Source organism: Phyllostomus discolor, chromosome 6 (assembly GCF_004126475.2).
Source record: "Phyllostomus discolor isolate MPI-MPIP mPhyDis1 chromosome 6, mPhyDis1.pri.v3, whole genome shotgun sequence".
NCBI lineage: Eukaryota > Metazoa > Chordata > Mammalia > Chiroptera > Phyllostomidae > Phyllostomus > Phyllostomus discolor.
In genome coordinates this window covers 16,081,378-16,108,422 of record NC_040908.2, presented here as the reverse complement: position 1 = coordinate 16,108,422, position 27,045 = coordinate 16,081,378, and the positions used below count along the sequence as shown (strand labels likewise).

The 27,045-nt window shown below is 53.7% G+C and overlaps 1 protein-coding gene across 1 annotated transcript in view; it reads left to right on the top strand.

The window, feature by feature from the left end:
- ALK (ALK receptor tyrosine kinase) overlaps positions 1 to 27,045 on the top strand; it is a 103,016-nt gene that overhangs the window by 8,039 nt on the left and 67,932 nt on the right. Inside the window, exons 3-5 of the mRNA XM_036029953.1 lie at positions 10,836 to 11,005; positions 25,561 to 25,655; positions 25,823 to 25,951. Coding sequence (XP_035885846.1) covers positions 10,836 to 11,005; positions 25,561 to 25,655; positions 25,823 to 25,951 — 394 coding nt within the window. The remainder of the gene's footprint in view (positions 1 to 10,835; positions 11,006 to 25,560; positions 25,656 to 25,822; positions 25,952 to 27,045) is intronic.

Genomic DNA, 27,045 nt, shown 5'->3' with positions numbered 1-27,045 from the left:
CTGTTAAGCCAACTTAGGGAGCATTTTAAAACTGTTGATCCCTTATTGTGTGGCCTGCCTTTCACTGTGCTAAGCATTTCACTTGCTTTATCTCATTACCGAAACAGACCTGGGAGAGATTGTTACCCTCACTTCCTGATGCAGAACCTGTGGCTTACAGAACGCAAATGACTTGCCCAAGGTCACCTTGCTAGTAAGAGGCAGAGCCACGATTCAGACCAGGTGTGTCCAACTCCTAAGTCAAATCTGCACACACTCAAAGGTCACTGAGCTTGAGTTAGGTCACCTGAGTTTGCACCCCACCTCTGCCACTGTGAACCGTAGGACCTCACGCAAGTCACTTCCTCCAACAGGGGCTAAAAGCACCTGTTTTACTGGCGGGGATCCAGCAAAAATGTGAAAACTCTGTGCTCTACAGTACTTCTTGAGCGCTAGTGGTGACAACTACTACCACCCCTCTTCTCACTTTGCACAGGCATGAAGAAATGGCCGCAAACAGTCAGACACTGTCTGTGTCCTTTCTTCTCCTCTGGGTCGATTAGCAACACGCAGGAGGGTTGGGAGTGTTATTTTGCACAGTTCCTGGCATTAGCACCAGGAGGATGTGCCCCAAGGATTTATTTAATCAAAACTTAGTTTTAATGAATTAATTGGGCAGCCTCTCAGTTACGGGCATGACCCTGGTCCGGGATAAGAACTAACAAGGAGACTCCCCACTGACTGTCGAGGATTCAACAAGTGTGGCCCTCCCAAGGTTTCTGAGCCCAGAGAATTCCTACCTCAGGACCAGAGCTTTGAAGCCGCTGGGTCCTGGCACCCCGTCACCTCTCGCTGTGATGCGGTTGACGCCACCAGGACACATGCTAATGGGCTAAAGTAATCAACAGCAATTTTAATTGCAGTTGGACATAATTAATTCAAAACCTTTGAGCCATTCAAAATTAATACCTCTGCCATTACATGATGAGACAAATGAAGAATTACTGTCAAGGCGTGGGTGTGAGTAAAACCCTCCTGGGCGCTCGGCAGAGACTTGGGTCCCTTCAAAACCCACATGCTAAGGTGGGCCCTCGGGGCTCCCACTGGTGACAGGTACAACATACGCAGGCGGCCGGCCCAGACATGAAAGCTGAGAATGTCCCCAGCTGTCAAAGAATAAACACTCCCTGGGTGCCTGTGTCCCTGCAGACACTCACGTGCCTGGAGTCCCTTCTCTCCCCAGTGGCTGTCTGTGACATATGCAGGAGTTGCATTGCATGGAGTTGATCCTGTTCCCCAGCCAAAGGGTTCCAAAGCCATTGCACAGCATCTGCCCCGTCACACACACGGAGAAACTGAGGCACGGAGGAGGCTGCTAGCCCAAGCTCACACCACTACAATGTAACTCGAAGGAAGGAAGCATCATTTTCTTCCCGTGAGACTGGAAAGGTAGTTTTCTGGGGAACCTGCAGGATAAAGCACTGGGCTAAAATGTTTAATCCAGTATTCTGCACCCTGCCCTGTGGTTTCTGTGAGCTATTTGTCCCTACCCTGGTGTTCCCTGCCCGTTCTCTCCAGTACCGGAGAAAGGAGCTAACGTTGAGCACAAGTATTTGCCAGGCTGGGCACAGGGCTCACCTACTCTTGTCAACGTCTCTCGGTAACTCTGAAGGAGAGTAAGCTGGCCCCATTCTACAAAGGAACACTGAGGCCCCGAGGTGTTATATCCGACATAAAGACAGAACCGCTCTTTCTGATTCCAAAGCCCACGCTCTGTCCTCAGCACGACCCCACCCCATCCCCATCCTGAGGCTGCCCCCAGCCCTCGGTCCATCCAGGGGAGAGACCCCGATCCCCCGCGAAGTGGGCAGAAAGACCGCCCTCCCTCTTCCCGTTCCCCAACCACGTCGGAACCCTCGTCCCTCGCTGCTTTTTTAATACAGTGTTTATTGTTTTTTCTGATTACAAAAGTGTTCCATGTTTATTATGGAGCATTAGGAAAATGCAGGAAGAAATGAAGAAGAAAATTGAAATCGCCCACAGTCTCAGTCCCCAAAGATAACCCCTGTTACCACGTCATGACATTTCCTTCCAGACAGATATATGTAGATTTGCACAGAGCGACAGATGAATAGTGTATCCATTTAGGATCACACCCCACACGATTATGTTTTTCTATATCAATATTGTTCTTTATAAGCATGCTTTTTAACAGCTGTAGGCCCTAAATTTATTGTATTATTTTTGTTCTAGTTGTCAAAAGTAATAGATGTCCATTGTAAAAAATTTCAAAAAGACCAAAAAGGGAAAAAAATACCTGTAACTCCATAACCTCACCAGCCAGCAATCCCACGGTTATTATTTTTATACAAAACCGTGATGTTCTCTTGCTGGGTTTTTACGGAGGGGGCATGTGGATGTCCCCGCTGGGTGTCCTCTGTCTCCGGTGTGACGCCTCAGAAAGACAGAGGCCTGGGGCGCCGTCGTTTTCAGAAAGGATCTGAATCTTTTGTCTCCTACCTGGCCAGGAATCCGGCAATTCTTAAGCCTCCATAATTGCAAGTATTTGCCAGCTTATTTGATTTGCCTTTTATCAAAAATCTGCATCTGGCCTGCTTTCTTGCTGTGTGGGGTTGATTTTTCATTAGGCTATTTATAGCTAGAGCGGCGGTGTTCGTTATTTCCAGGTGAATCAGGAGACGGTGTACAAAAACAACGGTTTTACGGTGAGTCAGTCAATACTCTCCAAGTTAGTGAGAGGCCATGTTGAACTCAGAGAACTTTTAAAAAATGGCAAGTCCACACCTGTGGCACCTTAGCTCGGGAAGGATTCTTAACCTTCATTCAGAGCTTGGCAGTCCCTGGTGATGACCCTTGGCAGTCCCGGGTGCTGACCCCAGTCCTGGTTGTTTGGCAGCGACTGGATGTGGGGAAAACCGGAACTGCCCACCGTCCGTCTCAAGCAAGCACGTCTTGGAGTGTCTCTGTGTGTCTGGAAACCTGTCTTTGGTCGAAGTGAAGGACACAGTGGAGCATCTACCCTCGGTTCCGTCTCCTCTGCGGGAATTCACGCAGCCCGCCAGAAACGCGAGGAGAGACAGCGCCTCCCCCGCATGGCGTTTCCTACATTTGGGGTGCATGCAGAATGGACATTATTTGATATCTTTGATTCTCTTTTGTCCAACTGCAGCCTAAATTCCCCGCTGATATTTTTTACGGGCTCAAGAGATTGTCGTGAAGTTGCCACGAGGTATGCATAGCAACCACGGGGCATGTCTGACATAAAATTGCAGTGATTACCTCTGGGGGAGGAAGGGCCAAGAGAGAAATAATAGCATCGGGCCCAGCCACAGTGCTGCTTCTGCTCTACATTCAGAACTTTAATTAATAAAATGACAAACACTGGTGGCACGTAACTGGAGCGTCTGTCAGGCCCCAGTGAGAGGGAGAGGCAAGGCCCCTGGGCCAGGGCTGCTGGGGCCAGCGGGAGAGCTGCCATGGGTGCGCCCCTGCCGGCGCCTCTTCCCACTGGTCTCGTGTGCTGCCTGCGCGGAAAGGGGTTTATTAGCCCAAGCTGTCATTCGTGACCTACATGTGTCAGGGCATGTCTAGCAGGGTTAAAAATTTTATTGTTACAGGCCCCAACAAGTGTTATTTCTCGAAAACATTATTTAGGATTTACATAAGATTTCCCATATTTGTGTGAATACTCTTCCCGTATTTGTGTAATACACACACAGGCGCACACACACACACACACACACACAGGACTATGAACTGTTTGGCAGAGACAGTGGTTATAAATGGTTTAACACCCACGATCTCCCTGGGTCTCCCTAGGGGAAGGTGTCTCTGGGAGAAGCCCTCGTTAACAGGTCACGAGGGCAGGCCTGCGGCCCTGCAGTTCTGACAGGCTCCCCGGTCACGCCAGCACAGTGGGTCCGCAGGCCGCACTCCGAGCAACAGGATCTGGAAAACCTCCACGACGCACCCCAAAGATTTAAGTGCGAACTGCTGCAATGTGTTACGTGTCCACAGCAGGATGGACTCGGTAGAAGGAGCGTAGGACATAGTGTGGCATCCAGGCCTGCAGCGTGCGAACTTAGTGACCGTGGGTGGCTGAGTTCACCTGTCTAAGCTCTGATTCCACATCTGGAAGACGAGTGTGAATACCTACGCTCGTGGCGAACATGAGGCGGGACAGCATGCGTGGGAGTACTGAGCACAGCTGTCTAGTTGCCCATAAACACTTCAGTTACTTTATCCGATAGGCCGCCCAGATAGAAGTGAGTCTTACTGAGATCAAATTCCAGGAGTGTGTTTGCCCACTCTGGTCACCCAAACAGTGACCCTCCAGGTCCAGCCAGGTCCACCTGGCGAGGGCACCCACACGCAGTGCTGTCCGGGGACTCCTGACCCTGGGAAAATGGAAGCCTCTGACAGGGACCTGAGCCAGGCTCTGCTCCGGGAGCCACGGAGAGGTGCTCTATTCATTCAGATACAAGTAATCAGTGAGAGATGTCCCGTAGGAATGGGTATCAGTCAGTCCTCCGGTTTTTCTAATGGAGAAATTGGCAAGGGCCACACACAGGAGGTCCAGGAGGACCCTCCTGGTCCCATCTGCACTCCCGGGTCGTCCCCGCTCACCCCCAGCCCAGGGGTCTCTTGTTCTCCAGGCTGCTCTCGTCCTTCACCCAGGGGCCGTGTGGCAGCCACATAAAGGCCTCCGGATGGGGGCCGTGTCCTCCCTGCTGCAGGAAAACCACTCCTCCTGCACCTTGGCTGTGGTGGACGCATTTTAAGCCACACTTTTAGTCATTAAGAATTGTGTCTTACTCAAGTCCGGGGTGAGATGGGCCCCTTGCTGAGAAGGCCAAGCTCCCTCCTGCTCTAAGTAGCCTGTCTCCCCAGTGGTCACAGCTCTGGCTGCACTTTAGAATCTCCCGGAGAGACGTGAAAAACTGCTGTTGCCAAGGCCAATTAAATCCAAATCTCTGGGAGCCCAGACCTGGGGATGCTAACTTGCAGCCCAGGCTGGAAACCACCAGTGTAACCATTTCATGCAACCTGTGAGCTCTGCTGCCACATTGTTCACCACGCTCAGTCTTTAGAGCCACATTCTGAGCAAGCAGGGGAGGTCTCACAAATTCATTTATAAGAAAATAGAGGCTCAGATAAGGTGAGTGGTTGGCTTAAAGTCACGCAGTTAATTCCCTTTGGTCCTGGAGCCTAAACTCCAAGTTATCCCATAGCCAACAGACAAGAAAACAGGGATAGTCAGGTGAACCACCAGAGAAAGGATGTTGATACTTCCGGTGCAAGGGGAGTTGCTTCCGGTGCGTTCTAGAAAGGAAGCATGGCACCAGAGGCTGCTGCCTCCCAGCTTCTCTGCAGATTCTGATGTAGTGGGTCTGGGGCCGGGCTGGGGACTCTTACGAGTGTCCAGGTGACACTGATGACACCAGCCTGAAGACCAGACTCTGAGCGGCAGAGCACTGGCTGAGCCGTAGCGGCGGACTCCGGAGTCACCGAGGATGACTGCAGGGGAGAGGTGGGCCACGCGAAGGCCTGCATGCAAGCTTGAGAGGGAATCCCATCTGCCTGGATGCATCCCCTTGCCACACACCCAGTGGGTGAAAAAAGAAAGACCAAGAAAAAACTTTGCTGGCCGCTCGCTGGCTGCCACTGTGAGACCTTCCCCCAAACCTTTCGCATCTGTTTCTAGAGCGAGACGTTGCTGAATCTCAAACAATGCACTCCTCGTCTTCAGTCTGGCTGTAGGTACGTTTCCTGCTATCAACGTAGGTGAGAGTATTATAAAAAGAAATGAAACTCAAATGTTTAATTTTCCAATTTCTCCATAGCACTGAACAGTTGGGTCAAGTGGCCGTCTGGACCCAAGTCCTGACTGTGTGTCAAGTGTCGTGACTCTCTATGTCTTATGTCCTCACTTTCGAGTGGCTTTTGGTGCTTCTCCTTCTGCTACACTCATTTAAATTCAGACGCCCTGGCTAGCAGCTAAGCATCCTGGGGCGGGGGGTGACACTCGGAACACACGCACAGAACAGCTCTTCAGTGAACGCTCATCGAATGGAGGCACGACCGTCTCCCACAAGCACTGTCACCAAGAGGGATCCCATCAGGCCTCCTCAAAAGCTGACGAAGCCATTCTTCCCACCACTGTTCCCCCAGTGGACCGGCCTAAAATATGCAGTGCGGGAAGATGGAGAAAGTTCAGTGAGCCGGTCCATGTCCCCCGTGCTGATGTGACGGGGCCGCATCTCACCAGCAGGCTCATGGTGCCAGCAGGCTCTGCCTCAACCTGAAAAGACTCCTGAGAGCAGCAGAGAACTGGGTGGTGTTGACTGTCGCCAGTCGGCTGCGAAGTGGGTGGAAACTCTCCCCTTTCCTGGAGCCTGGCCCCTGGGATGCAGGACAGCTCCACAGAGCTTCACGGGATGGAAAGTCGGCTCCCGGCCCTGAGGGGGCGCCTGGTACAGACAGGAGGGTCTTCCGGTGAGTGTGCACACATGTGCATACCCAGTCTACCATGGAGAGCTCTTGCACGTGCCCTCACTTGACAGCCACTGCGAACTCAAGATGAGGAAGGCAGCCCCTGCCTTGAAGGAGCTTGCGGTCCGGGGGACGGAGGGCACAGAGGGGAGACAAGGACGCAGAGCTGGGCCCTGAGATGGTCCCAGTGGCCTCAGTTATAAGATTTCAGAGGAGACGGACATAATGTCTGAGATGGGCGATGATAAAAGGCTCCCTGGAAAGAAAGCAGGTTCAATCTCTTTGAGGTGGACAGAAGAGCAGCAGAAATGGAAGAATTAAAAGCAAGAATCAGAAAAATGCAGGGTGGTTACAGAGCTGACCGGGGGCTGGAGGGGGGGTCTAGGAAGCAACATTCGTTGCACCCCCCCGTGTGGACGGCTGGGCGAAGGCGGGCAGAGCCCGCTGCCTCTCCGGTCGCTCTAAGGTGGTACACTTGGTTCTTCAGTCACTTCAAAACACACAGCACAGGCTTACCTAGAACCCCAAACGCCCAGCCGGTCTACATTTCAAACTTTCTCTCAAGTCGGGGCTCCTTCCCTCCCCCTTCCCCGCCCCCACCACACTCACTGCAGATGGAAAGCCTGAAACCCGGGGAAGAGTGGCCATGGGTCCCTCCCCTTCTTCGCCCGGCTCTCTCCTCCCCTGCGCCTTGCTAACCTCTGGCCTTTCAAGGCCTTAAGCACAGGGCGGGAGAAGAGGCTCGGGGAGCAGCAGAGTTCTTACTTACCCGGGACTGTTGTGGTCAATGTAGCTGGCACCGGTATGCTCTGAGTGTGACAAATGCAGGGGACACTCTGTGCTTTCTTTGGAGACCTGCCTTTGTCCTCACCCGCCCCATGATGGCTGGGAACGTTTGGCCCTGACTAGGACATATATACCTCCAGTCCAGGTGGTCACTTACTCCTTCCTCTGCCCTTGGGCATCCCGAGATACCTGCAGCTTCTTTCTGCTGAGTGCTGTCCACCCCTCCGGGCAGCCCTCTCAGACAAGATCTAAAATGAGTGAAACGACTCACAGGCGCCCCCTGTCTGTGGCTCACTCTGGGCTCACTCTGGGCAGCGCTCCTGCATGTGTTTGCCCCTGCAGACTCTGGCAGGGCAGGCCCCCAGTGCTGCCGCTTCTCCTCCACTCTGCCAGCAGAGCAGCTGCCCTGCCCCTCGTTGGTACTTTGGTTTTTCCAGGCAGGAGCCAGGCGCTAGCGCGCTGTGCTCCCCAGACCGCAGGGGTGGCTCTCAGTTGCTCCCTGCGCTGTCACCAAAACCCCTCTCTCTTGCCTCGGGATGCAGAGGGACCCTTCTCCGGGGAAGGGTGAGGTGAGGCCTATGTACCAAAAGCACATTCCTGACAGTCAGCCACCAGCTTTTCATGTCCAAAGTATGGATGAGGGATTGAGGGTTATGTGACCTGTTTGCACCCACCTGTCTTCAACGTTCTGTACCACCACGCTCTCAGACCTCCTTTGAAACGTAGGGTCTAGTGCTTCAGCCAAAATTCCTTTTTTACCTTCTGTTACGTTATTTGTTACCTAAGCATCAGGCAAACACTGTAAGGGAGATAAACCTATTCCCACCTTAGAGACTGGAGAACTGAGCTTCAAAATGGCGATGTGGTGAGGACTCGTTTCGAATCCCGAGCTCTCTGACGCTACAGTGCTTGGACCATTCTAGAATGGAGGACACATGTGGCTCAGCATAAATCCTCACTAAATATTTATTAAATGAATAAAAAGTTGACTTGCTTAGCTTATGGAGGAATGGGAGTGCCTTGATCGTAGTTGATAGGGAGCGAGAAACCACTGAGGAATCACAGACGGTGATGATGATGGGGAAGATGTGAGGGACACCCACGCGAAGTTGGAAGGGAGGAAGGGTGGAGAGAGAAGGGTGCTTCAGGAGGCTGTGGCAGAGTTCACAGGGCAAGGTGTCAAGGACACGGTGAGTGTTCCCTCGTGGGAGTGGCGAGGATGAAAACTGAGGAGAGGCTGGGTGACAAGGAAGGAGAAGCAGCAGGCACGCACCAGCTACCCCAGGTGTAACATCTGAGTGGAGGTGCAGAACCAGGTTGCATACCAGAGGAGCTACAGGGATCGAATGAAGGACAGCTCTCCAGGACGGGTGAAAGCTTATCTTATCTGTAGACAGAGAAGCAAGAAGACAGAGACTCTGAAGGGGTGGGAGAAAGGAGGAGAAAGAACCTAGGGAACAAGGACTAGGGGGAGGTGAACCGATATGGGTTCGCGCAGAAGAAAACAAAGGACCCACCTTCCTCTAAGACAGGAAAGGAAGAGACACACAGGAAGAAGAGGCTGAAGGAGATGACACCTGGAAGAGGGAATGTCATCAGTAAAGCGGGAATCCGAATAATGAATTGGGAGTTGAGGACCAAGAGGGGACAGCACCTGTGTTTGAGCAGGAGTTGCAACGCCCATGGTGCTACCTGTGTTTAGGAATCAGCTGTGGGAACCAACGGTGGGTGACTAAATACCACCAACCATCCAGGGCATTGAAGTTCAACAGACTGATTTCACAGAAGCCCAAATTAGCAATATTCTGTGGCCAAGAAGCAAAAGGAGAGAAAGCATGTGGCAAGCATTATCTCCAGCTGGGCACAGCAGGGCATGGGCTGAGGGCTGAGAGGGTTTAGTTTGCAAGGTTAGGATTAAAATTTCCAGTCATTAAGTCCAGATTGCACCAGAAAGCCAAGTGGGGCCAGAAAAAAAATGAACAGTTTTGCTAAATGATGCTGAGAGGTCTCCGTGGAGACAACAATTTGCCACCTGCATTTGGAAAAATGGGAAAGGTGTGCGTGAGGAGGTGAAGGTCAGGCTTACCTGACTCGGGGTCTCAGAAGTGGAACAGCGCTCGGGCACCCCAGTGCCAGTTTGGCCTGGCTGGTGAAGGGGTCGTATGCAACATAACGGGAAGTCTTTGGCTGAAGTGCCTCGTGGTAAGTAGTCTTTCTGGTCAAACCACAAGACAACCATGAGCTCAGGGACTGGGAGACAGAGTATTAGTATCAGCACTTTACAAAAAAAAATGTCTTCAAACAACAAGAATCAGAAAAAAGGGGGGCACTATAGCTGATGAGAATTCCAGCTTGAATAGGACATATTTGCTTCACTTTCCATAACAGCCACTTTTTTCTCGTAGGGTCTGAAGAGGACTGTTTTGGGCAGTGCTTGCTGTAGTTGTCCTACCTTCTAAACGTTGTTTATAGATTGTTTCTATCACACATACAGCCTCTACCCCTTTAAACACAAAGATCAGAGACCTTGTTTATGGTGTGCACTGCCTGTGGGCATGACTGTGCGTAAACCGTCTGGGCCCTGGCCGGTGCGGCTCAGGGCCCTCAGTGCGGCCTGTGAATGGAAAAGTCGCCGGCTCAATCCGCTGTCAGGGTTGCGGGCTGGGTCCTCGGTTGGGGGCATGCCTCATACATTGATGTTTCTCTCCCTCTCTTTCTCCCTCCCCTCTCCTCTCTCTGGAAATAAATAAATAAACAGGAATCTTTTTAAAATGCAACCTCTTTTCCTGTAAACACCAAGATCAGAGACCTTGTTTACAGTGTGCGCCACCTCGGGGCATGCCTGTGCTTCGACTCTCTTAGAAATATCGTCTGCATTTCCCTTTCACGTGCCTGAGGACCGATGCCCCAGGAGCCTTTAATGAATACACACTGACTACACGGTTGTGGCTTTCTTCTGGCAAAGCGGGCATTCTCAGTCTGAAAGACAACCATATTGAAGGGTCTTCACGTACACACTTTTGGCTCACCTTTGCCTGCAGTGGCCACGGGCATCAAGTCACGGGGTCTTTAGTTAGCTAACACATGACGCGGTTCCCTTTGAACAACATGGTTAGCCTCTTTGGGGAAGAAACTTTAAAAGTCTGATACTCACATCACTAGAAGAAACCGAGTCACAAAATCACTTGCCCAAAGTCACGAGTAAATCGGGGCCACAGACCAGAAGAATGTGCAGGTCCTCTCCAGAAAGTTCATTTCATGCCCCCGTTGGTCTCGATGTCACCTCAGAGGCAGAATCCCATGAAATTTAGCATGATGACATCAACCCAACCCACATTCCAAAACTGCCCCTTGGTTGCCCCCGCCCAGCCCGCTGAACCTGACATTAAGCCCTTTGGGAGACAGGAGGCAAGATCAGCGACCAGGCATCCAGCCCTCCTCGCTGGGCAGACCTTTCGACCCCGTCTCCAGCAAGATCTCTGGGGCTGAGAACTTCCGAAAGGGGGCCTGAGGTTTCATTCCAACATCACGTCCTCTGGCTCTTCTCTCCCCTGCAGCTCCGAATGGCCTGGCTCATCCGTGGCGCCTTGCGGGGAAACGTCTCCCTGGTGCTGGTGGAGAACAAAACCGGGAGTGAGCAGAGCAGGGTGGTCTGGCACGTGGCCGCCGCCGAAGGCTTGAGCCTGTGGCAGTGGACAGTGCTGCCTCTCCTCGACGTCGCCGACAGGTGGGCCTCCCCCGTCCCCACTGCCCCCTTCTCCTCTACCAGCCAGACCGCAGAAGGGAGCCGCGTCTTCCCTTCCCCGTCCTCTCTACCCAGGACACACACACACGTACGGGCACACGTATGTACACGTGCGTGTGCACACACACACGAACACCTGCACACTGTCTGCAGGCTCACAGAGAGGACCACGGGATGTCGGTGCTCACGAGCATTCTCCTCCCCCGCCTCTGGCCTGGCCTGCCTGCCTGCCTCCAACATCGGTAGGAAGAAGTAAAATGAAGCAACTCATGCCGCTCCCAAGTGATAATCGGGCTTTCCATGTACACAGCATTTCCTCTTATTAATGGGTTTTCCTTACTTTTCCATTTGACTACTTATTCCTTAACTAACAAAACCTGCCGTGCAGGTGTGACAGACCTTGTCCTGCTCCCCACTCTTGCCCCTCTTACGGGGGAAGGAACTGAGAACTGCAGGGGTGCAGCACCCTCGGGCTGGCCCCAGAGTGAGGACTGGCGTGCAGGTCGGTCGGAGTCTGGTGTTCTGTGGGGTCTGGTCCCCGAGGTGGGTGACACGTTCTTCAGTAAACACAGGAGTGCTTCCGCTGAGGCCTTGCTTCCTGATCAGAGTCTATCACTAATGACCTTTTTGACCTTGAACTTCTCCCAGCCTTAGTTTTTTCATCTTTAAACTGCGAGGGTTAGACCAGAGGATCATTAAGTCCACGCGGCTCTGAAATGGAGCAGTAACCCCAGAGCTCAGCGGCCACTTGTCTCCCTGGGATGGCACCAGGCTGCCACCTGCAGCTGGCCTGGGGCAAGCAGCACCTGAGTAAAGATGGCCCGGCACAGCCGCTCTTGTGACACTCGGAATGTTGTAGTGAACCTAGGGGTGGGGCTGATCTGTCCCACACCCGAAAGAGGCAGGCTGTTATTTCCGTAAAGGGGACAGCTGAACGGACCTGGAAACATAAAAGCCATCTTTAGCAGGCTAAATAGCAAACCCTACAGTCTATCCAGAGCAGCCTCTGCGTTAGACTCCGGAAATACATTTAAATTGCATCCTGGTGGGTCCACCTTCAAAACATGAGAGGAGAGGGCTCGAGGCGAAGCAGAGGATGATTTCAGTGGGTACAGAGCTTCGTAAATAGAAAGCTGGGTCTCAGGTTCTGCACCCAAACTTCGCAGTCTGTTATTTCCAGAGCTCCTAAGTCAGGCTCTGCTGTCAGAGGAAGAAAGCACGGCCCTCACTCCGAGCACCAGCTCCCCGCTCCTTCGATGTCCATGGGTTAAAGATCACAGCCTTCGGACATGCCAGGGCTCAGTGGGCCCGGAACAAATGGATTTAATTAGAGCGAGGGAAGGGGCAGTGCGGGCACTCCCCACCGCCCGATAGTCTCCTGTCCTGCAGGACCGCCGGGGCTGTGCGCCGGGGCAGGAGATCAGGAGGGCGATGCCAGAGCCCTCCCTGCTGGGAGATGCTAAATTAATTCAGATGAATCAAAGGGGTTTTTTCTCCTCAACCCAGCAGTAACCACTCCAGGGGATTTCACAACAAGTAAGACATTGACTCCGTGCGCTCCCCTACACCGGAGTTTGGTAGGAAGGAGGCTTTGTTCTCGGCCTCCCCGCTCCTTGTTCAGGGCTGTTTACCACGCTGACATTTCCAATATTGATGAGAGCGAACTCTCCGGCGGGGATTCAGACAAAGGCCAGCTTGGTCTGAGGATGCCTTGAGACCTGACAAGTGCAAACTCACAGACCATGCGAGTGCCCCCATTCCCGGGGAGCCTGCGCACCACGAACATGCTCTGCTGTGGGGAGCTGCACCCCCCCCCACACACACACACTCCCAGCCCAGAGCTGGAGACGACAGGGGAAGCATCAAGGCCCAGAGGCAAATGGAACTGCAGGGGGAAGAGGCCAGGGGCCCTCCCTCGCTACAATCCAGCTAGACTATAGATGTGACTGGCCCACCAAATGAAGAAAAGCACTGTGGGTAAAAGAGCAGGGGCTTTAGAGTCAGAGAACCCCAGGTTTAAAAACTGGCTCAGCCACTTAGTAGTCGTGTGACCTCAGCCAATTACCGAGCCTCTCTTAGCCTCAGTGTTTACATCTATAAAATGAGTATAACACCATAGGATGATTATAACATCGTAGGATTATTATAAGACTAAATAAATGACTATAAAGGCATCCATCCATATATAGAAGATCTCAATGAATTTTATTTCCCATGACCTCTGTTCTCATCCCTAGCTTATGTAACTTCAGATGATTTACTGAATAAGATAGCACAAATCACAACCACTAATCTTCCAAGTCAAGCCATGTTCTGTAAAAGAGCAATCATAGCATCTACCTCTTAGGGGCCTGGGGAAAGAAAGTGCTTGGGGAACTGCCTGGCCCCCAGTAAGTGCTCAGTCAGTAATTCATCCTCATCCTCATCTCCCCACCTAATGCCTCAGAAGAGGCTGGGACGACCAATTTTGCAATAATAACCCGTGACCCAGCCCTACGATGGAATGAGGGTTCTCACGAGTTTGCTGTCATCAGTTCTCTGTAGGTTCCCCATAATGGTAAGTCTCTGATGGAGGAAAACCAAGAGGCACAGTCTTCCCACTTTCTTCCAGGGAGCGTGAGCTACAGCTGCCCTATTTGCCAGAAAATGAAAATGGGAGGAGGGAGAAGGTAAAGGAAGGACATAAAAAAGGGAACGAGAAAGAGAATATAGATAAAAGACCAAGAAAGACCAGCAGCCCCCTTCCTCCTGACCCTGAGGCAGGTGTCCGCACCTTGCACCAGCTGTCCACATCCCGAGACGCTTCCTGAGGCAGGTCCTGGCTTAGTTCATCAGCACCCAACTCCTGGACAGCTCCCCAGCCGGGGACCTGGAAGAGGCAAGACCTTCCTTCAGTCCCTGTGCTGTCTTCCAATCAGCTCTGCTGCCAGGCGCCCCGACTGCCTCACCTCAGCCAGTTTGTTAAAGCAACTTGACCAGGGCTCACACGTTGGCTCTAAAGGGCTCCCAGACCCCAGACGCTGGACATGACATGAAACTAGCTGAGGCCATCATCCCTTCGCCTCGGTGTGGCCGTGACCTCCAGCTTGTCTCCTTGCCCCCATTTTGTTCCGCACCCATTACTTTATGAAATGTAAGTCTACACGTTTTCCTGTCCTACAAATCCTTCCATGGCTTCCCGTGGTTTTAGGGTGCCTTTCAAACTCCTCTAGAGGGTTCCTTACTTGGGCCCACGTGTTATCTGTCCCACACTGACGTCACCACCCCACTTTTACACCATTCTTCCTCTGGTATTCTACCTGGTAACCTCACTGCTCTTCTTTCAGCTCAGCTGCACCATCTTCAGTTCTTGCTTCCGGGCTCTGGTACCTGCCTTTCCCTTTACCTACAGTGTTCTTCTTGTACCTTCCACCGTCCCGGCTACCATTCTTCCTTCGCCCTTCAAAGAAGCCTTCCTAGACCATATAGTAAACCTACAATATATTCTCATGGCCTTATAATAACTTGTCATATTTTATTATCTGGTTTTTTCAATATCTGAGTATATACCAATAAGGGAGAAATCAGGCCTGTCTTCTGTATCGCTGTTTCCTGAACATTGATACCACGAAGTATGCCTAATATGTGTTCACAGAATGAATTGAGGCAAATTGCATATACTTCCAAATTCTAGGTGAATGAGCAGAATTTCCCCATCAAAACCCTTCTACCATTCCTCCCCTGTTCACCCTGTGTCTAACAAAACACACGGTGAGAATGAATACTACCGCAAAGCATGCTGCATATCAACACCACACCAGTGTCCCCTTGGATGAACCCCGTCCCCCCAAATCGCATCTGTTACTCTTGGGATGACAAGTGCCCCCTAGAGACTTGCCTGGTACCTGTGCTTTCTAGCTCTCTGGTCACTGTCCTGTCAGAGTCTCTTTCCATGAGAGACTTTGGTCCTAATCGTGTGCCCGGTCCTTGTGGGCAGGCAGCTTAGAGCTGAGCGCTTGAGAGCAGAGAGCTGTACCCAGACCGCTGCCGCCACGCCGCGGCCCTCCCACGAAGACTCCGACTCTGCCGCTGCCGCAGCTGCGTGAGGGCTGAGGACAGACGGACACGGGTCCACAGCACGGTATTTCTTCCGTCCACGTACACACAGCGATAGAAGCAATAGAAATAATGTCATAGTCTGTCCTCACTGTGAGATGATATTAACTGTACGGCTACACTATACGGGGTGACAAGAAACATCCCCAAGAGCAGTGCCCAAGATGCTTGAGCAGTGGCAACGTCCCTGTAATACAGATGCGTGCCCTCAAGGTCCTTTCGAAGGGCAGCGCCCATCCAAATATTGGCGTGAGGTGTGCTCACACGCCCTCTCACGGCTCCACACCCTCCCCCCCCCGACTAGTTTTCTTCGTTTTCTCCCCACTCTGTCATCTCCCCCTCCACACACACACACACACACACACACACACTCCGTTGCCGCTCTTTCTGTTGGAATTCATTCTTTCCTTGTCTCAAAATGGGAGAAAGGCACGTTCTCTCCCTTTATTGTAAGTGTCAGTCTGTTGCAGAGACATACTCCACGTTTTGCTCTTGATCATCGTATATCTTACTAAATGAAACACAATGTTCCCACACCACTCTAAACTTTGACATGCTTAAGGAGCAGAAGCAGATGCTAAGTTTGACTCATTACGAGATGGATTTGGAAGCACCAGGGATCAAATCATGTCCCACAAATCACTGCCGTCGTGCAGCCAAAGACAAAGCGCGGAACCCGTCACGTGTGTGCAGGCTGCTCCCCAGCGCTGTCATTATGGAGGCTTTTAGCTGTGCACTCTACACCGCATCTAACGAGAAAAAATGTCCCCTCTGGAGATATTTAGATTTCCTGTTCCATTTGCATCCCTTGCCCTAAACGACAAGTGGTATGTTTCACAAATGCATCTTTCAAATGGGGTCGGTGAAACGCAAAATTATGTCTGCGTGTCCTTAGACCACAAACTCCGCAGAGCCCAGACTTTTCTCCTGTTCCATTCTTGCTGCTCGCCCACAGCATCCCCCGCTTTCTCTGGGCACTGTCCATAACAATGCTCTCCCTTTGTGGGGCCTCTTTCTGTGATGAGAATGGCATTAGAGGGGTGTTTTCATCGCGACATATTCTAACCTGAGCAGAGAAATAGTAAATCCCAGCGAATGGAAATCCAGATGTTTCCAATGAACCTTAGTCTGCAGGTCTAGACACACCTCTGAAAAAGTTGTGTTTAATTCACATTTTTGTAGGTTGCATTGCAGCTTTCTTGTAGGGCCACAGGAAGAATCCTAAATAGCGATGATTAGATTTGTTGATTGCTTACTGCGAGCCCCAGTTACTGTAGCAAGTAGTCAACACGCATTATCTCATTTCATCCTTAAAACTGCCCCCTCGGAATAGATACTATAATTAATCCCTTTTTTTCATAAGGGGAATCTGAGATCTAAAGAGGTGGAATAATATTTCCTCACCCCTTAGGCTACTCTGCTTTCTATGGATGCACTGAGGAAACGAATGCCTAGTAGAAAACTTGACAAATGGCAGCCATTGTGGCTAACAAAACATTTTGGTTTGGGATTATCTGGGGCCACCCGGCTTACAGGGAGGGGGAGGGGAAGATCCTGAGGCTCCCTCCCCCAGGGCGGTGCTGCCCCTCCCGAGGTGAGTCTGATAGCCCTCAGCCCACACCTGTGCAGGCAGCACCCAGACCTCCCGGGGTCTTCCTCACAGTGGGAGATGAGGACAAAAGGGGCTGTGCCCCTGACTGGCTGTGGCCGCTGGCTGGTGTCCCTTCCTGGAGCTGCAGGAGCCTCGGGCCCCAGCAGGGCCACCGTCATCAGGCAGTTCTTTGAGACCACGGGCTCCTTCTGCAGCCGCTTGCTGAGTTGGTGAGTCTTGCGTTCTGGGCCACGTAGGCAGAGACCCGGACTCAGTATATTACACACGGGCCCAGGAACATGTACATTTTCCAAGCTCCCTCGGTGATTTTGCTGTTTGACCACATTTGGAAGTCACTGGCATAAAATGTCAAATCCAGCTGTCTTGTAGACAAGACAGGGCCTTAAGTAACTGGAGAAGTATTAGCTGTCATGTTGTCAGCAACCTCACATTAAGCCCCCAACAAGTGCAGACGATGAAGAGGGGAGTATGACCCAGCCTCTTGCTGGGCCGCGGGGCCGGCTCGCTGAGGGGCTGCAGAGCACGCGCAGTGAGAGGCAGGCAGGCACACAGAGACGCTGTGCAGGGCCCCACAGCGCATGGCCAGTGTGCAGATGGCACAGCGACCCCCGTGTGTCAGGGGAGCTGTCATGAAGAAAACGGGATCATTATAAGGTGGAACTCAAGGAAAATCTGGGTCTTTGGAAGATGCAGAAGGCACAGGGCTTTCCAAAGGAGGCTGTCAGAGCGAGCAGAGGCTCAGCAATAGGGGTATCTTGTGCAGGTTCAACTAGGTCTTGTCCAAGAGTCCTGAGCAGTCTCCTCAAGAGAGGGCGCATGCGCGTGTTGGGCCAAGTGTCTCGGATGCCGGGCTGTGGGGAATAGAGGGCCACTGAGCACAGAGATCAGCTGGAGGATCAGAAACCAGAGCAGGGACACTGTTGGAGGCTCTGGGGAGGGACTAAACATGACATGATTCAGCCTCAAAATGGAGCTCAGAAAGGGGAGGAGGAGCTGGGGGAGAAGAGGTCCCTTTTGCTGCTGCCTTTGAGTGGCACCATCGGCCAGGACAGCCTTGACTTGGCCCTCTGAGAGCGGGGGGGGGGGGGGGGGGGGGAGCACTGTGCCTGGTGCCCAGCGGCGCAATGTGCAACAAGGCGTGGATGTGTCCAAATCAAACACTCCCAGCTCCGGAAAGATCTGGCCTTGTTTCTTTCCCAGAAAATACCCCAGATCATTGGAGCAGGGAGCAGATTAGCAATTCTGAGCTTTAAATTCTATTTCTAACACTGATTGACTGCGACGTGTGGGACAAGTTGTTGCTTTTGATTGCTAAGTTTTTACAATCAAGAGTGCAAAGGACTGAGACAGATCCAGCCTGTGAGCCCGGTTTCTGGTTAAGAGGCAGCTGCTCCAAATGGCACTAAGTGAACCCCTTTAGAATAAAGGGGTGTTCAGATCTGCTTGAGACGTTCTTGGGAATGCCCACAGCTCAGTTTGCAAGTCAACAGGTGCATGTATTTTTCATAACTCTGAGTGCCTCTGAAAATGCAGCGCTATGTTCTCAGACCCTCCTCTCCCCAGGCACGAGGTTTAGAATTTAAGGCATAACCGGGCTGCTGATACGGGAAGCAAAGTAGAGCCCAACTGTCTAGGTGCTGTTCTCCGAGAACCTCACTGGCGCTCCTGGCTTTCTTCCTCACCTCCGCGCAGAGAACTCCCAGTCACCGTTTCCACCTGAGTCTCCCACTCAGGTTTCCAGGGGCCTGATCGTCATCCGTCCCACCCCTTGAACACAACCCCCACCACCGCCCCTGCCCCTGCCCCTGCCCCTGCGTGGCTACTCTGTCCATGGCACCGGCATTCTCCCGGGCATTCTGTTCTTCGGAGTCTCTCTTGACTTCTTCTCTCTCACGGCCCAGAGTCAATGGTTTCCACGTCATGCAGATTTCAGCTCTATGAGGGAAGAACTAGAAAGTGCTTTAGAAATCCCCTAGACAGTGAATAATATGAAGTGCAAATCTGTCCAAATTCCTCAAGGTCAAGATCCATGTGTCATGGATCTCTGTCCACACTTGCGGCTGCAGACACGGTGCCTGGCTCATAGTAAATGCTCAAGTAATCTTCGCACAGAGGCAGAGAGGGAGGCACGTAACTTACAATACTCCCTGGAGAAACACAGATATTTTATAAAATGTAACATAGACAATGGAACAATGACCTGGAATTTCCCATGTTAAAAAAAAAAAAAACAAGGATGTCCACTGTGAAAATACCCACGTGACAGATTTTCTGAAACTGAGGTGGCGCTGACCCAGTTTCAGTGACTTGCTCCGGGTCCCACCAAGTATACAGCCTGGTCTTCATGCTCCCGCTGAGACTCCACCTCCACCCGACAGAGCAGGCTGTTAATTCACCCACATACACGATCAGGGGAGGAAAGACCTCTTTTCCTGGGTCTTTTTCCCGTGGGAAGTGCCGCCGGCTCCAGCACCAGCTCAGCCCTCCAAGCCGCCTGCCAGCGCAGCGCAGACGGCGGTGGAAGACACCAGTGTTGGGGACATCTGTCTCTGAGGAGGGCAGAGCAGACATCCCAGTCTCTCCTACAAGAAGGGCTGCAGGCACTTTCTAGCTCTGGACAGCCCTCCGGGTCCCCAGTTGCTCCAAGGGGCTAATTGCACTTCGCCAGTGTTATGGAGCACACAAGAGACCAAACTAGATGGAAGACTTTGGATAATTCTGCAAGGGACAGTGAACGGAGTTGCCTGGGGTGTGAGTGGCCTGGGGTCCTGTCTCGCCTCTGCTACTGTCTCAGGCGAGACAGATGATGCTCCCAAGAGGTTCCCGCTCTTTCCTCTCCTGCCGGCCTTCTGGACCTCCTCTTGCCTCAGTGACTCCTACAGGAACACCCTTTCCCCACCTCCAAGTCCATCACCCCTCTTTCCTCAGGGCAGCTTCCAGCCTGAGGGGCGGGTGTTTCTGTGCACAGGCACCAGCCCTGCTGGGCCAGGGCAGGTGCGGGAGCCGGATGTCCTCGGTCTCAGCCTCCGGAGGACACACAGCCGACGCCTGGCAGCCAGGGACTGAGAACGTGGGAGAGTCTCAGCGGTTCCTCGTGTCTGCTCGGCCCGACTGGAAATTCATGTTCTCCCCTCTTCCACCGCAAAGGTGGAAGTCGTTGTGAGGTCATTCCTGAGTCGCTGAAAAATCCCGGTGGCCCTCGGCCACCCCAGAGCCACTCCGGATTGACGTTCTCTCGCTGCTCTTAGTGTCACTGAGCCCAAAGGGGAAACCAAGTCAAGAGACGGTAAAGTACTTCTGAGAGCGGGGAGAGAGTGCTCCTAGCGGCGGAGCCTGGCCTTGAGTGTGCAGCCGTCCCCACTGCCCGGCCCAGGAGCCAGAGATTCCCAGGGTCAGGGCGCACGTGTCCCGCCCTGGCCGTGTCCACCCCAGTCGGCGCTGGTCTCGGGAACCCAGAGCTGGCCATCGGCCCCTCCTCTCCAACCGGTAACCGAAGTCAATTACGCAGATAATAGGATGGACTCGGCAGGCTCTTTCCCCACACACATTATTCTAATAGAAATGCATGCTGCGACCCAAGCTTTGTGACAGACCATTTTGGAAGACTTTTGCTGAGCAAATCAACTGTGCAGCGAGAAATTGGAGGAGGTGGTTTTCCTCAGCAGAGTCTGCCGGCTCCATCCTGAGCAGCCAGAGCGCAGACGAGCCCCAGCTGCGAGAAGGGGTGCGGAGCCCCCCTCCTTCCGAGCCCACTGAGTGGCTGACGGGGGAGTCAGAGACATGGTGTCCATCCGTCAAGTGCCTGCCACCCACCCCAGCCGCTGCCTCACTCTCTCCCCAAATCGGTCCTGTTCCCTCAGTCTGCACGCAGGCACACACCTTTTCGTCAGCGACTTAGAATCGTTAAGTGAACTTAATTGGGTTTGTCAATCCCTAAGGCTGGCAGAGTGGCAAATAAGGCATTGCACTCACTGCCTATTGACAGCCTGTAGCCTGGGTGAGACTGAGCAGTTTTTTTGAGCTGTGTGTGAACAGCATCAGCACTTTCTCTGCACAGAGCTGCCCAGTGAGTGCGTCTGGGAGAAACCCCATTCCAAGGCCGGGCCTCTAAGCCCGGCCCACTGTCCAAATGGCCCTCTCCCAGAATCCTCCAGGGCCAACTTTCAACAGGCCTCTTTGTAAATGTGAGCAACACGGAGTCAGAGGGTGCATTCTTTGCTAAAAGCCAGGCTTCAGACAAGATCTCTAGCAGGATCTGTTTTAACAGCAAGCTCCAACCCCCGGCGGCTGGATAAAAGAGGAAAAGCCAAAACAACCTGTTCAATTAAATGTGTCTTTAGAGAAACCAGAAGAGATGAGCAGGTGTGAACTATAGAGGGACAGGCCGGGAAGCCTCCGGGGCGAAGGGCTGGACCGAGGCGGGCTCCGCTGCCATGGTCTTCGATAGCACAGATCAGTGCGGGAGCTGGAGGGGCCCCAGAGAGCCGGCTCTTCCCTCCCCCTTGACCAGGCTGCCCACAGAGAGGGAGGGCAAGGCTCCTGTAGCCCTGGGGGCTCCGCTGTCTTTCCCCACCCAGAGCGATGGCTCTGGGGTAGGGGCAGCAGAGTGACCTCTGTATGCCTTAGAACCACCTGACCCCTGCGATCCTGAATGGACCTGGCTTTCCCTCAGACCCAGAGCACCTTACCTGGTGCATGCTAGAACTTTCCCTCCAGCCCAGAGCACTCCACCCAGGACCTACCAGAACCTTCCCTTGGTCTCAGAGTGGTCCACTGGGTGTGTGCCAGAACGTTGCCTCGGACCCGAGCACTCCACCTGGTACGTGCTAGAACTTCCTCTTAGTCCCAGAGTGGCCCACCTGGCACGTGCTGGAACTCGAGACCTGAGGCCATGGCTGACTCTGGGGAGTAACTGGGTCTCTGCACTTGGGTGGGCAGGGCGGGGAGGAGTCAACAGGAAAGAGTGGTTGGGCCAGAAAGACCCTGAGTGCCCTGAGGCAGTCTCCACCCATGCCCCCACCCCCCGTCTCCAGCAGGGAGAGGGTGGGCAGACCAAGGAACAACTGTTCTTCACCTAAGGTTCAGATATAGGCATGCAACCCGCTGCCATCCAGAGTAAGGAAATCTGAATCCGTCTTGCCCCAGTGGCCACCTCCTGGCCAGTGCCCCCACAGATTGGTTCTGCTGTCCCCTTCCTGCCCCATTGCCTACCACCCCCAGACCCTACTCCCACACTGCCTCTGCCTCACCCCTGCCCCTCCCACAGCCTTTGTCCCACCTGTCCCTTCCCTGCAGCATCTGGAGTCGGAGCACTGGGGGGAGGTTGGGGAGGGTTGGCTCCCTGGGTAGGCAGAGGCGGCAGCATCTCGTGTTTACTCCTGATTTGACATCTGACTGAGTCTTCCCTGATTGTTACGAGCGTTCCAGACTCAAAATATGTGCAATTCCCAGTGTCAATCAAACCCCGTTAAACAGCAGCTGCCACTGCCAGGGCCTCACAAAGCACTTCGGGAACTCTTCTGTTCAGAAACCCTTCCAACCCCGGCTTGCATCCTGCCACCCATGCTGAGCGTCCCAGTGGCTGCTTGAGAATGTTGCAGCTCTGATCTCCCAATAATAAAGAAGGTAGGAGGGGAGATGCACAGTTTCTCTGGGAGGCCCATTTAGGGGAAAACGGGTATTTTTCTCCCCTTCCCCCTGTGTATAAGTTACTGGCCCAGGCACCCCAAGCCCACAGCAGTGGTAGCCCCGTGATGCAGCTCAGCACTGATTTCCGAGACCAGCATGGCCCGCCAGCCTATGGGTGTCAGATTAGGAGGTGACACATTGGAGACTCAGAGGGGTGGGCTGCAGGCACCCTACCCACTGCTGTGTGGGGACGCCAGGCAGCTCTGCCTTCCTGATGCCTCCTCCTGCAGAGAGCACGCTTCTCTCCAGTCACCACCCCAGAAGCCTGGGAGCAACATCTCCCCGGCCCGGGCTGCTGCTGTAAAGAGAACAAGTGAGCAGTAGTAGGACCCTCACTGGCCGCCGGGGAGTCCCAGGCCTGGCTATGTGCAGAGGCACCTAGGCTCAGCCGGGAGCTCGTCCGTGGAGATATGGGCAACCGGAGCTGTAACTTTGCCAAGACTCGGAGAAACCCACTGAAGGCATGTGAGACGCAGGTGCCTCTCACCATCTCTACCCCCTCCACACACCGCACACTCCAGCCGGAGGGGCCCGTCTGCTCTGCCACACCCCTCACCCCAGTTCCTCCACAGGAGATGCCTGATCCTCCCTGCTCCCCCTCCCCACGGGCACACCTCGGAGTCCTGTTTGCTTTTCAGCACCAGTTTCAGAACCACCTCCCCATCTCCTCGGCCTGGTGCAATGCCCCCTTCCTCTGAGTCTCAGAGCGTTTCAGACACATCACCCGTGTGGCACTCGCCTTCTCCCTTACTCTGCGCTGACGTATGTCGACCCCCTTCATCTCTCCACTGGACAGAAAGCAGCTTGGACACAGAGTCCCTGTCGGATTTGTCTTAGAATCCCCCACAGGCCTTCAAAAGGGCCCAGCACAAGATGGGTGCGTTTGAAATGAAAACCTGTTTGCTAGGCGCTCATCAAGGTCATAAAGAAAGATGCTCTCAGAGGCTCGTGCCCACGTGCCGCAAGCTGGCTGCACAAGATGGGCGGGCTCTGTGCTGTCCCTCCCTCTCATGCCCGGGTGCCCCGAGCAGGGTTTGGGCATTTTCCACTGGGCTTATTCCAATCCGTGCCCGGCCAACCACCAGCCCTCCTTGCTGGCCTCTCCTGACCAGGCCGGGGGGTGGGAGGGATGCAGAACGCAGGGCCCGACATGGGGAATGTGGCCGGGCAGGGCACCAGGGGGCTTGGCCATGGGTACGGCAGATTCGGGCATCCCCTCTTGAGAGCCGAACCACACGTGGGCCCCCTAATTGTCACTTGCAGACAAGAAGGATTAGTTGTGAAGGACCAGATTCACAAGTCGGGTGAAGGCACAGATGGGCTTACTATGTAGTTCAGTTAAGAATAACCCGTCACGAACTTACTATTCAGACAAAAGTTTGCTCTTGGCTTCAAGTGTGCTCCCCACGGGAGGCAGTCCTTGTTCTCTGGCTGGGAGTAGCCAAGCCAGCGGCCGGCTGGTCTGCACGCTGATCAGAGGCCGTCTGCTCACGGGCACGGCGGGGCTTCCAGCCCAGCCAGCAGCTCGATCCTCGACTGTAAAGCACAAACCCTGAGTGCTCCTGCGTGCTGCTTCCCCGGGGGCCTTTCCTCCCTCCGGTAATGTCTGTGTCCCGTGTTGCCTCCACCCCACGGTCTCCACACTGTCAGTCTCCCATTCCCACCAACACTTGGTTTTCTGCTCCTGCTGTTTACCCCAGCGGCCGACACTTTGTGCTCTCTCTCTCTCCCCTTCTTCCTGACAGCTGCATTGAGCTGTAACTTACATACCTAGTTATTCACCTGATCTAGCTGCACCCATCAGTGACTTCCAGCAAATGTCCCGAGTTGTACGGAGAGCACCACAGTCCAGTTTTAGACGAGTTCCGTCATCCCAAGAAGGACGCTTATTGGCTTACAGTCAACACTGCCCCACGCCCAGCCGTGGGCAACCATCAGTCCGCTCCCTGTCTCTGTGCTATGGGTCTGCCTCTCCCACACACTTCATGTCAACGCAGTCATTTGTGCGAATGGAACCATGAGGTCTTGAACTCACTGTCTGGCTTCTCTAACTCAGTGTGATGTTATTGAGGTCCAGCCATTCTACAGCCTGTGCTCCGGTCCATTCTTGTATATCGGAGAGCAGCATTCCATGGCATGGCCACCCCACGCGGGGTTTACTCAGTCACCAGTGGAGGCACAGGCTCCCTCTCTTGATGGCTGACACCCACACCAGAGACGGCGCCCTCTCCTGCAGGGCGTTCTGCGCTGACTTCTGAAAGGGGAAAAGGTGTCCAAGTCCTCGGGACACTCTCCCTCCACAGCAGGTGGACTGGCTGACCGCCTTCCCGGGGGAGGGCTCCCTGGGAGACAAAGGAACCGATGAAGGTGTTTCCTGTTTGTCCCCCTCCGGCACCTCCCCTGCCACCGTCCCAGGGCTGACCCTGTGAGGCTGTGAGATGGGTGGAGAGTGGTGAGATCTCAGAGGTTTACTGTAAATACAGACGGCCCACTGAGTGTTGATTACAAACCCCACCCTCCCCAAGGCAGCTCACAGTCAGCTCCTTTAACATGTAATGACTAGTTAGTGGGGCACTATACAGACCAACCCCAGTCAGAACTGATGCTGGACACCACGTCCTTGACTGGGCCCACCGCTGTGTGAGTGATTGGCCTTCTGCTTGCTGGAGGATGGGGAGATCCAGGGGTGCCAGGGGAGGAGCCAGGCTGCCTGAAGCCCCAGGCCAGAGACTCTGAAGGGACAGTGGCTCTTTATCAGTTGGTACAGAAGCACTTCAGTATACAATAATAACTCCAACTCCACTGGGGAGTACCAGCTGAATGTCCAGCCCACCCATTTCCACCCACCCTGCACACCCAGGAAGCGAAAGGTCTCCCCAGAGTTTCCAGGAGTCCCAGACCCAAGCCCCAGACTCCACATGAGGCTAACATATGGAACGACCCCTCGGGGAGGGCAGTGCTTTGTGCCGGAGAAGGAGGGGCAGTGCTGACCGCTCCCCTCGGACAGCCGCTCTGAGGCTGGGCAAGGCTGATGAAAACTCATGGCGAGCAGGCTTCAGCATCGTCTGCTGCGTGCTGAACCCTAAGACACAATGACAACCCAGGGTGTTCCTCACGCACGCTCCTCTTAACGCACGTACAGGTTCTGGCTGCAGTTTGTCGCTTGGTGGGGGCAAGGATCCAGAGCCACCGTGGCTTTCAACAACATCTCCATCAGCCTGGACTGCTACCTCACCAGTGAGTGCACCCTGGCCCTGGCCCCCGCCTTCCTGCCCAGACCACCCCGGGCCTCACTGTCCCTCCTTTACCTCAGCCCTCTTTCTCCCACCTTCCCCTGGGACATACCCGTCTCTCTCCCTAAAGAGCCCCCCTTAACTCAGCCACCGGGGTCTTCTCTGTTCTAGTCAGTGGGGAGGACAAGATGCTGCAGAATACAGCGCCCAAGTCAAGGAACCTGTTTGAGAGAAACCCGAACAAGGAGACGAAACTCTGGGAAAACACACCGAGGGAGACCCCCATCTTTGACCCTACAGGTAAGGGTTCAACTTACAAATTTCAGCAAAGCAAATTTTTTTTCAAAAGACAGAAAAAAGATATGTGTTTTGATTGGGGTGGGGAGCTAAGTTTAAAGAGTAAAATGTCAGCCTTCAGAAGGAACGTTGTCCGTACTCTAGCTCCGGGGCTCCAGGAGGAAGCCGTTTGGTTCTCTTATGACCTGGGCAATGGAGCTCCTGGCAGTTGTGCAAAGGGCCTCTCTCCCCCGTGCCTGGGGGACACCCAGGCCCCAACACACAGGAGAACCAAGCTGGTCTCCTCCCAAGCTGGTCCCTGAAGCCACTGTCCATTGCTGAGCAAAGCAAGCCTCCTGTCAGACTTTTCTCCTCATAAGGGCTGTTGGGCCCAAGACCAAGGTCATCTGTCACACAAAGGCAGGCCAGCCCATCATGGCTGACGGCCCCAAAGCGTCAGGTTCAACACACTTCCCCCAAGCTTGGCTCCCCTCCAAAGCCGCTTGACGCAGCAGCCCCCAGGCTGCAGGGCTTCTCGTGGGGACTCTGCCCCTTTAAACACGGGCCTCTGCAGCCCCTGGCACACCCTTCTGCAGGGGTGCGGCCGCTCAGCCACCCTTTGTTCCCGGAGGAACTCTCCTGGAATCAGTCTCATACCCGGTCTGACGTTCCTCAGCAGTTAGTAGCTCCGTGAGCCTGGCCCCGGAGAAGCTGATGAAGGTTGCTGGGCTCAACACCAGCAGACAAGGGGCTCCGCCTAGTGGGGGGTCGGCCTGGGAGCCTGAGGCTTCTTCCGACCGGAGTGACCTGGAGAAGCAGGTGTGCGGCGCACGCTTCACCCACACTTTTCCCTATGAAAGAGAATTCTTTACTGAAATAACAATAGAGAAATGATAAATCTCCGATTTCTACGTGTAAATGTGAAATCTTCACTCAATGCAAAATACCAACAAAAAGTAGACGTTTATACCTTTGCGCCCAACTCATCGGCCCTCTGTGCACTGAGTAAACAGTAGCTTCTGTCTGCGTTGGAAGACACCCTTCCCTCTCTGTCCTCTGAAAGCCGCACCAGGACTAACTGTGCTGCCCTGACCCCGGCCTGATCTCATGGCCGCCTA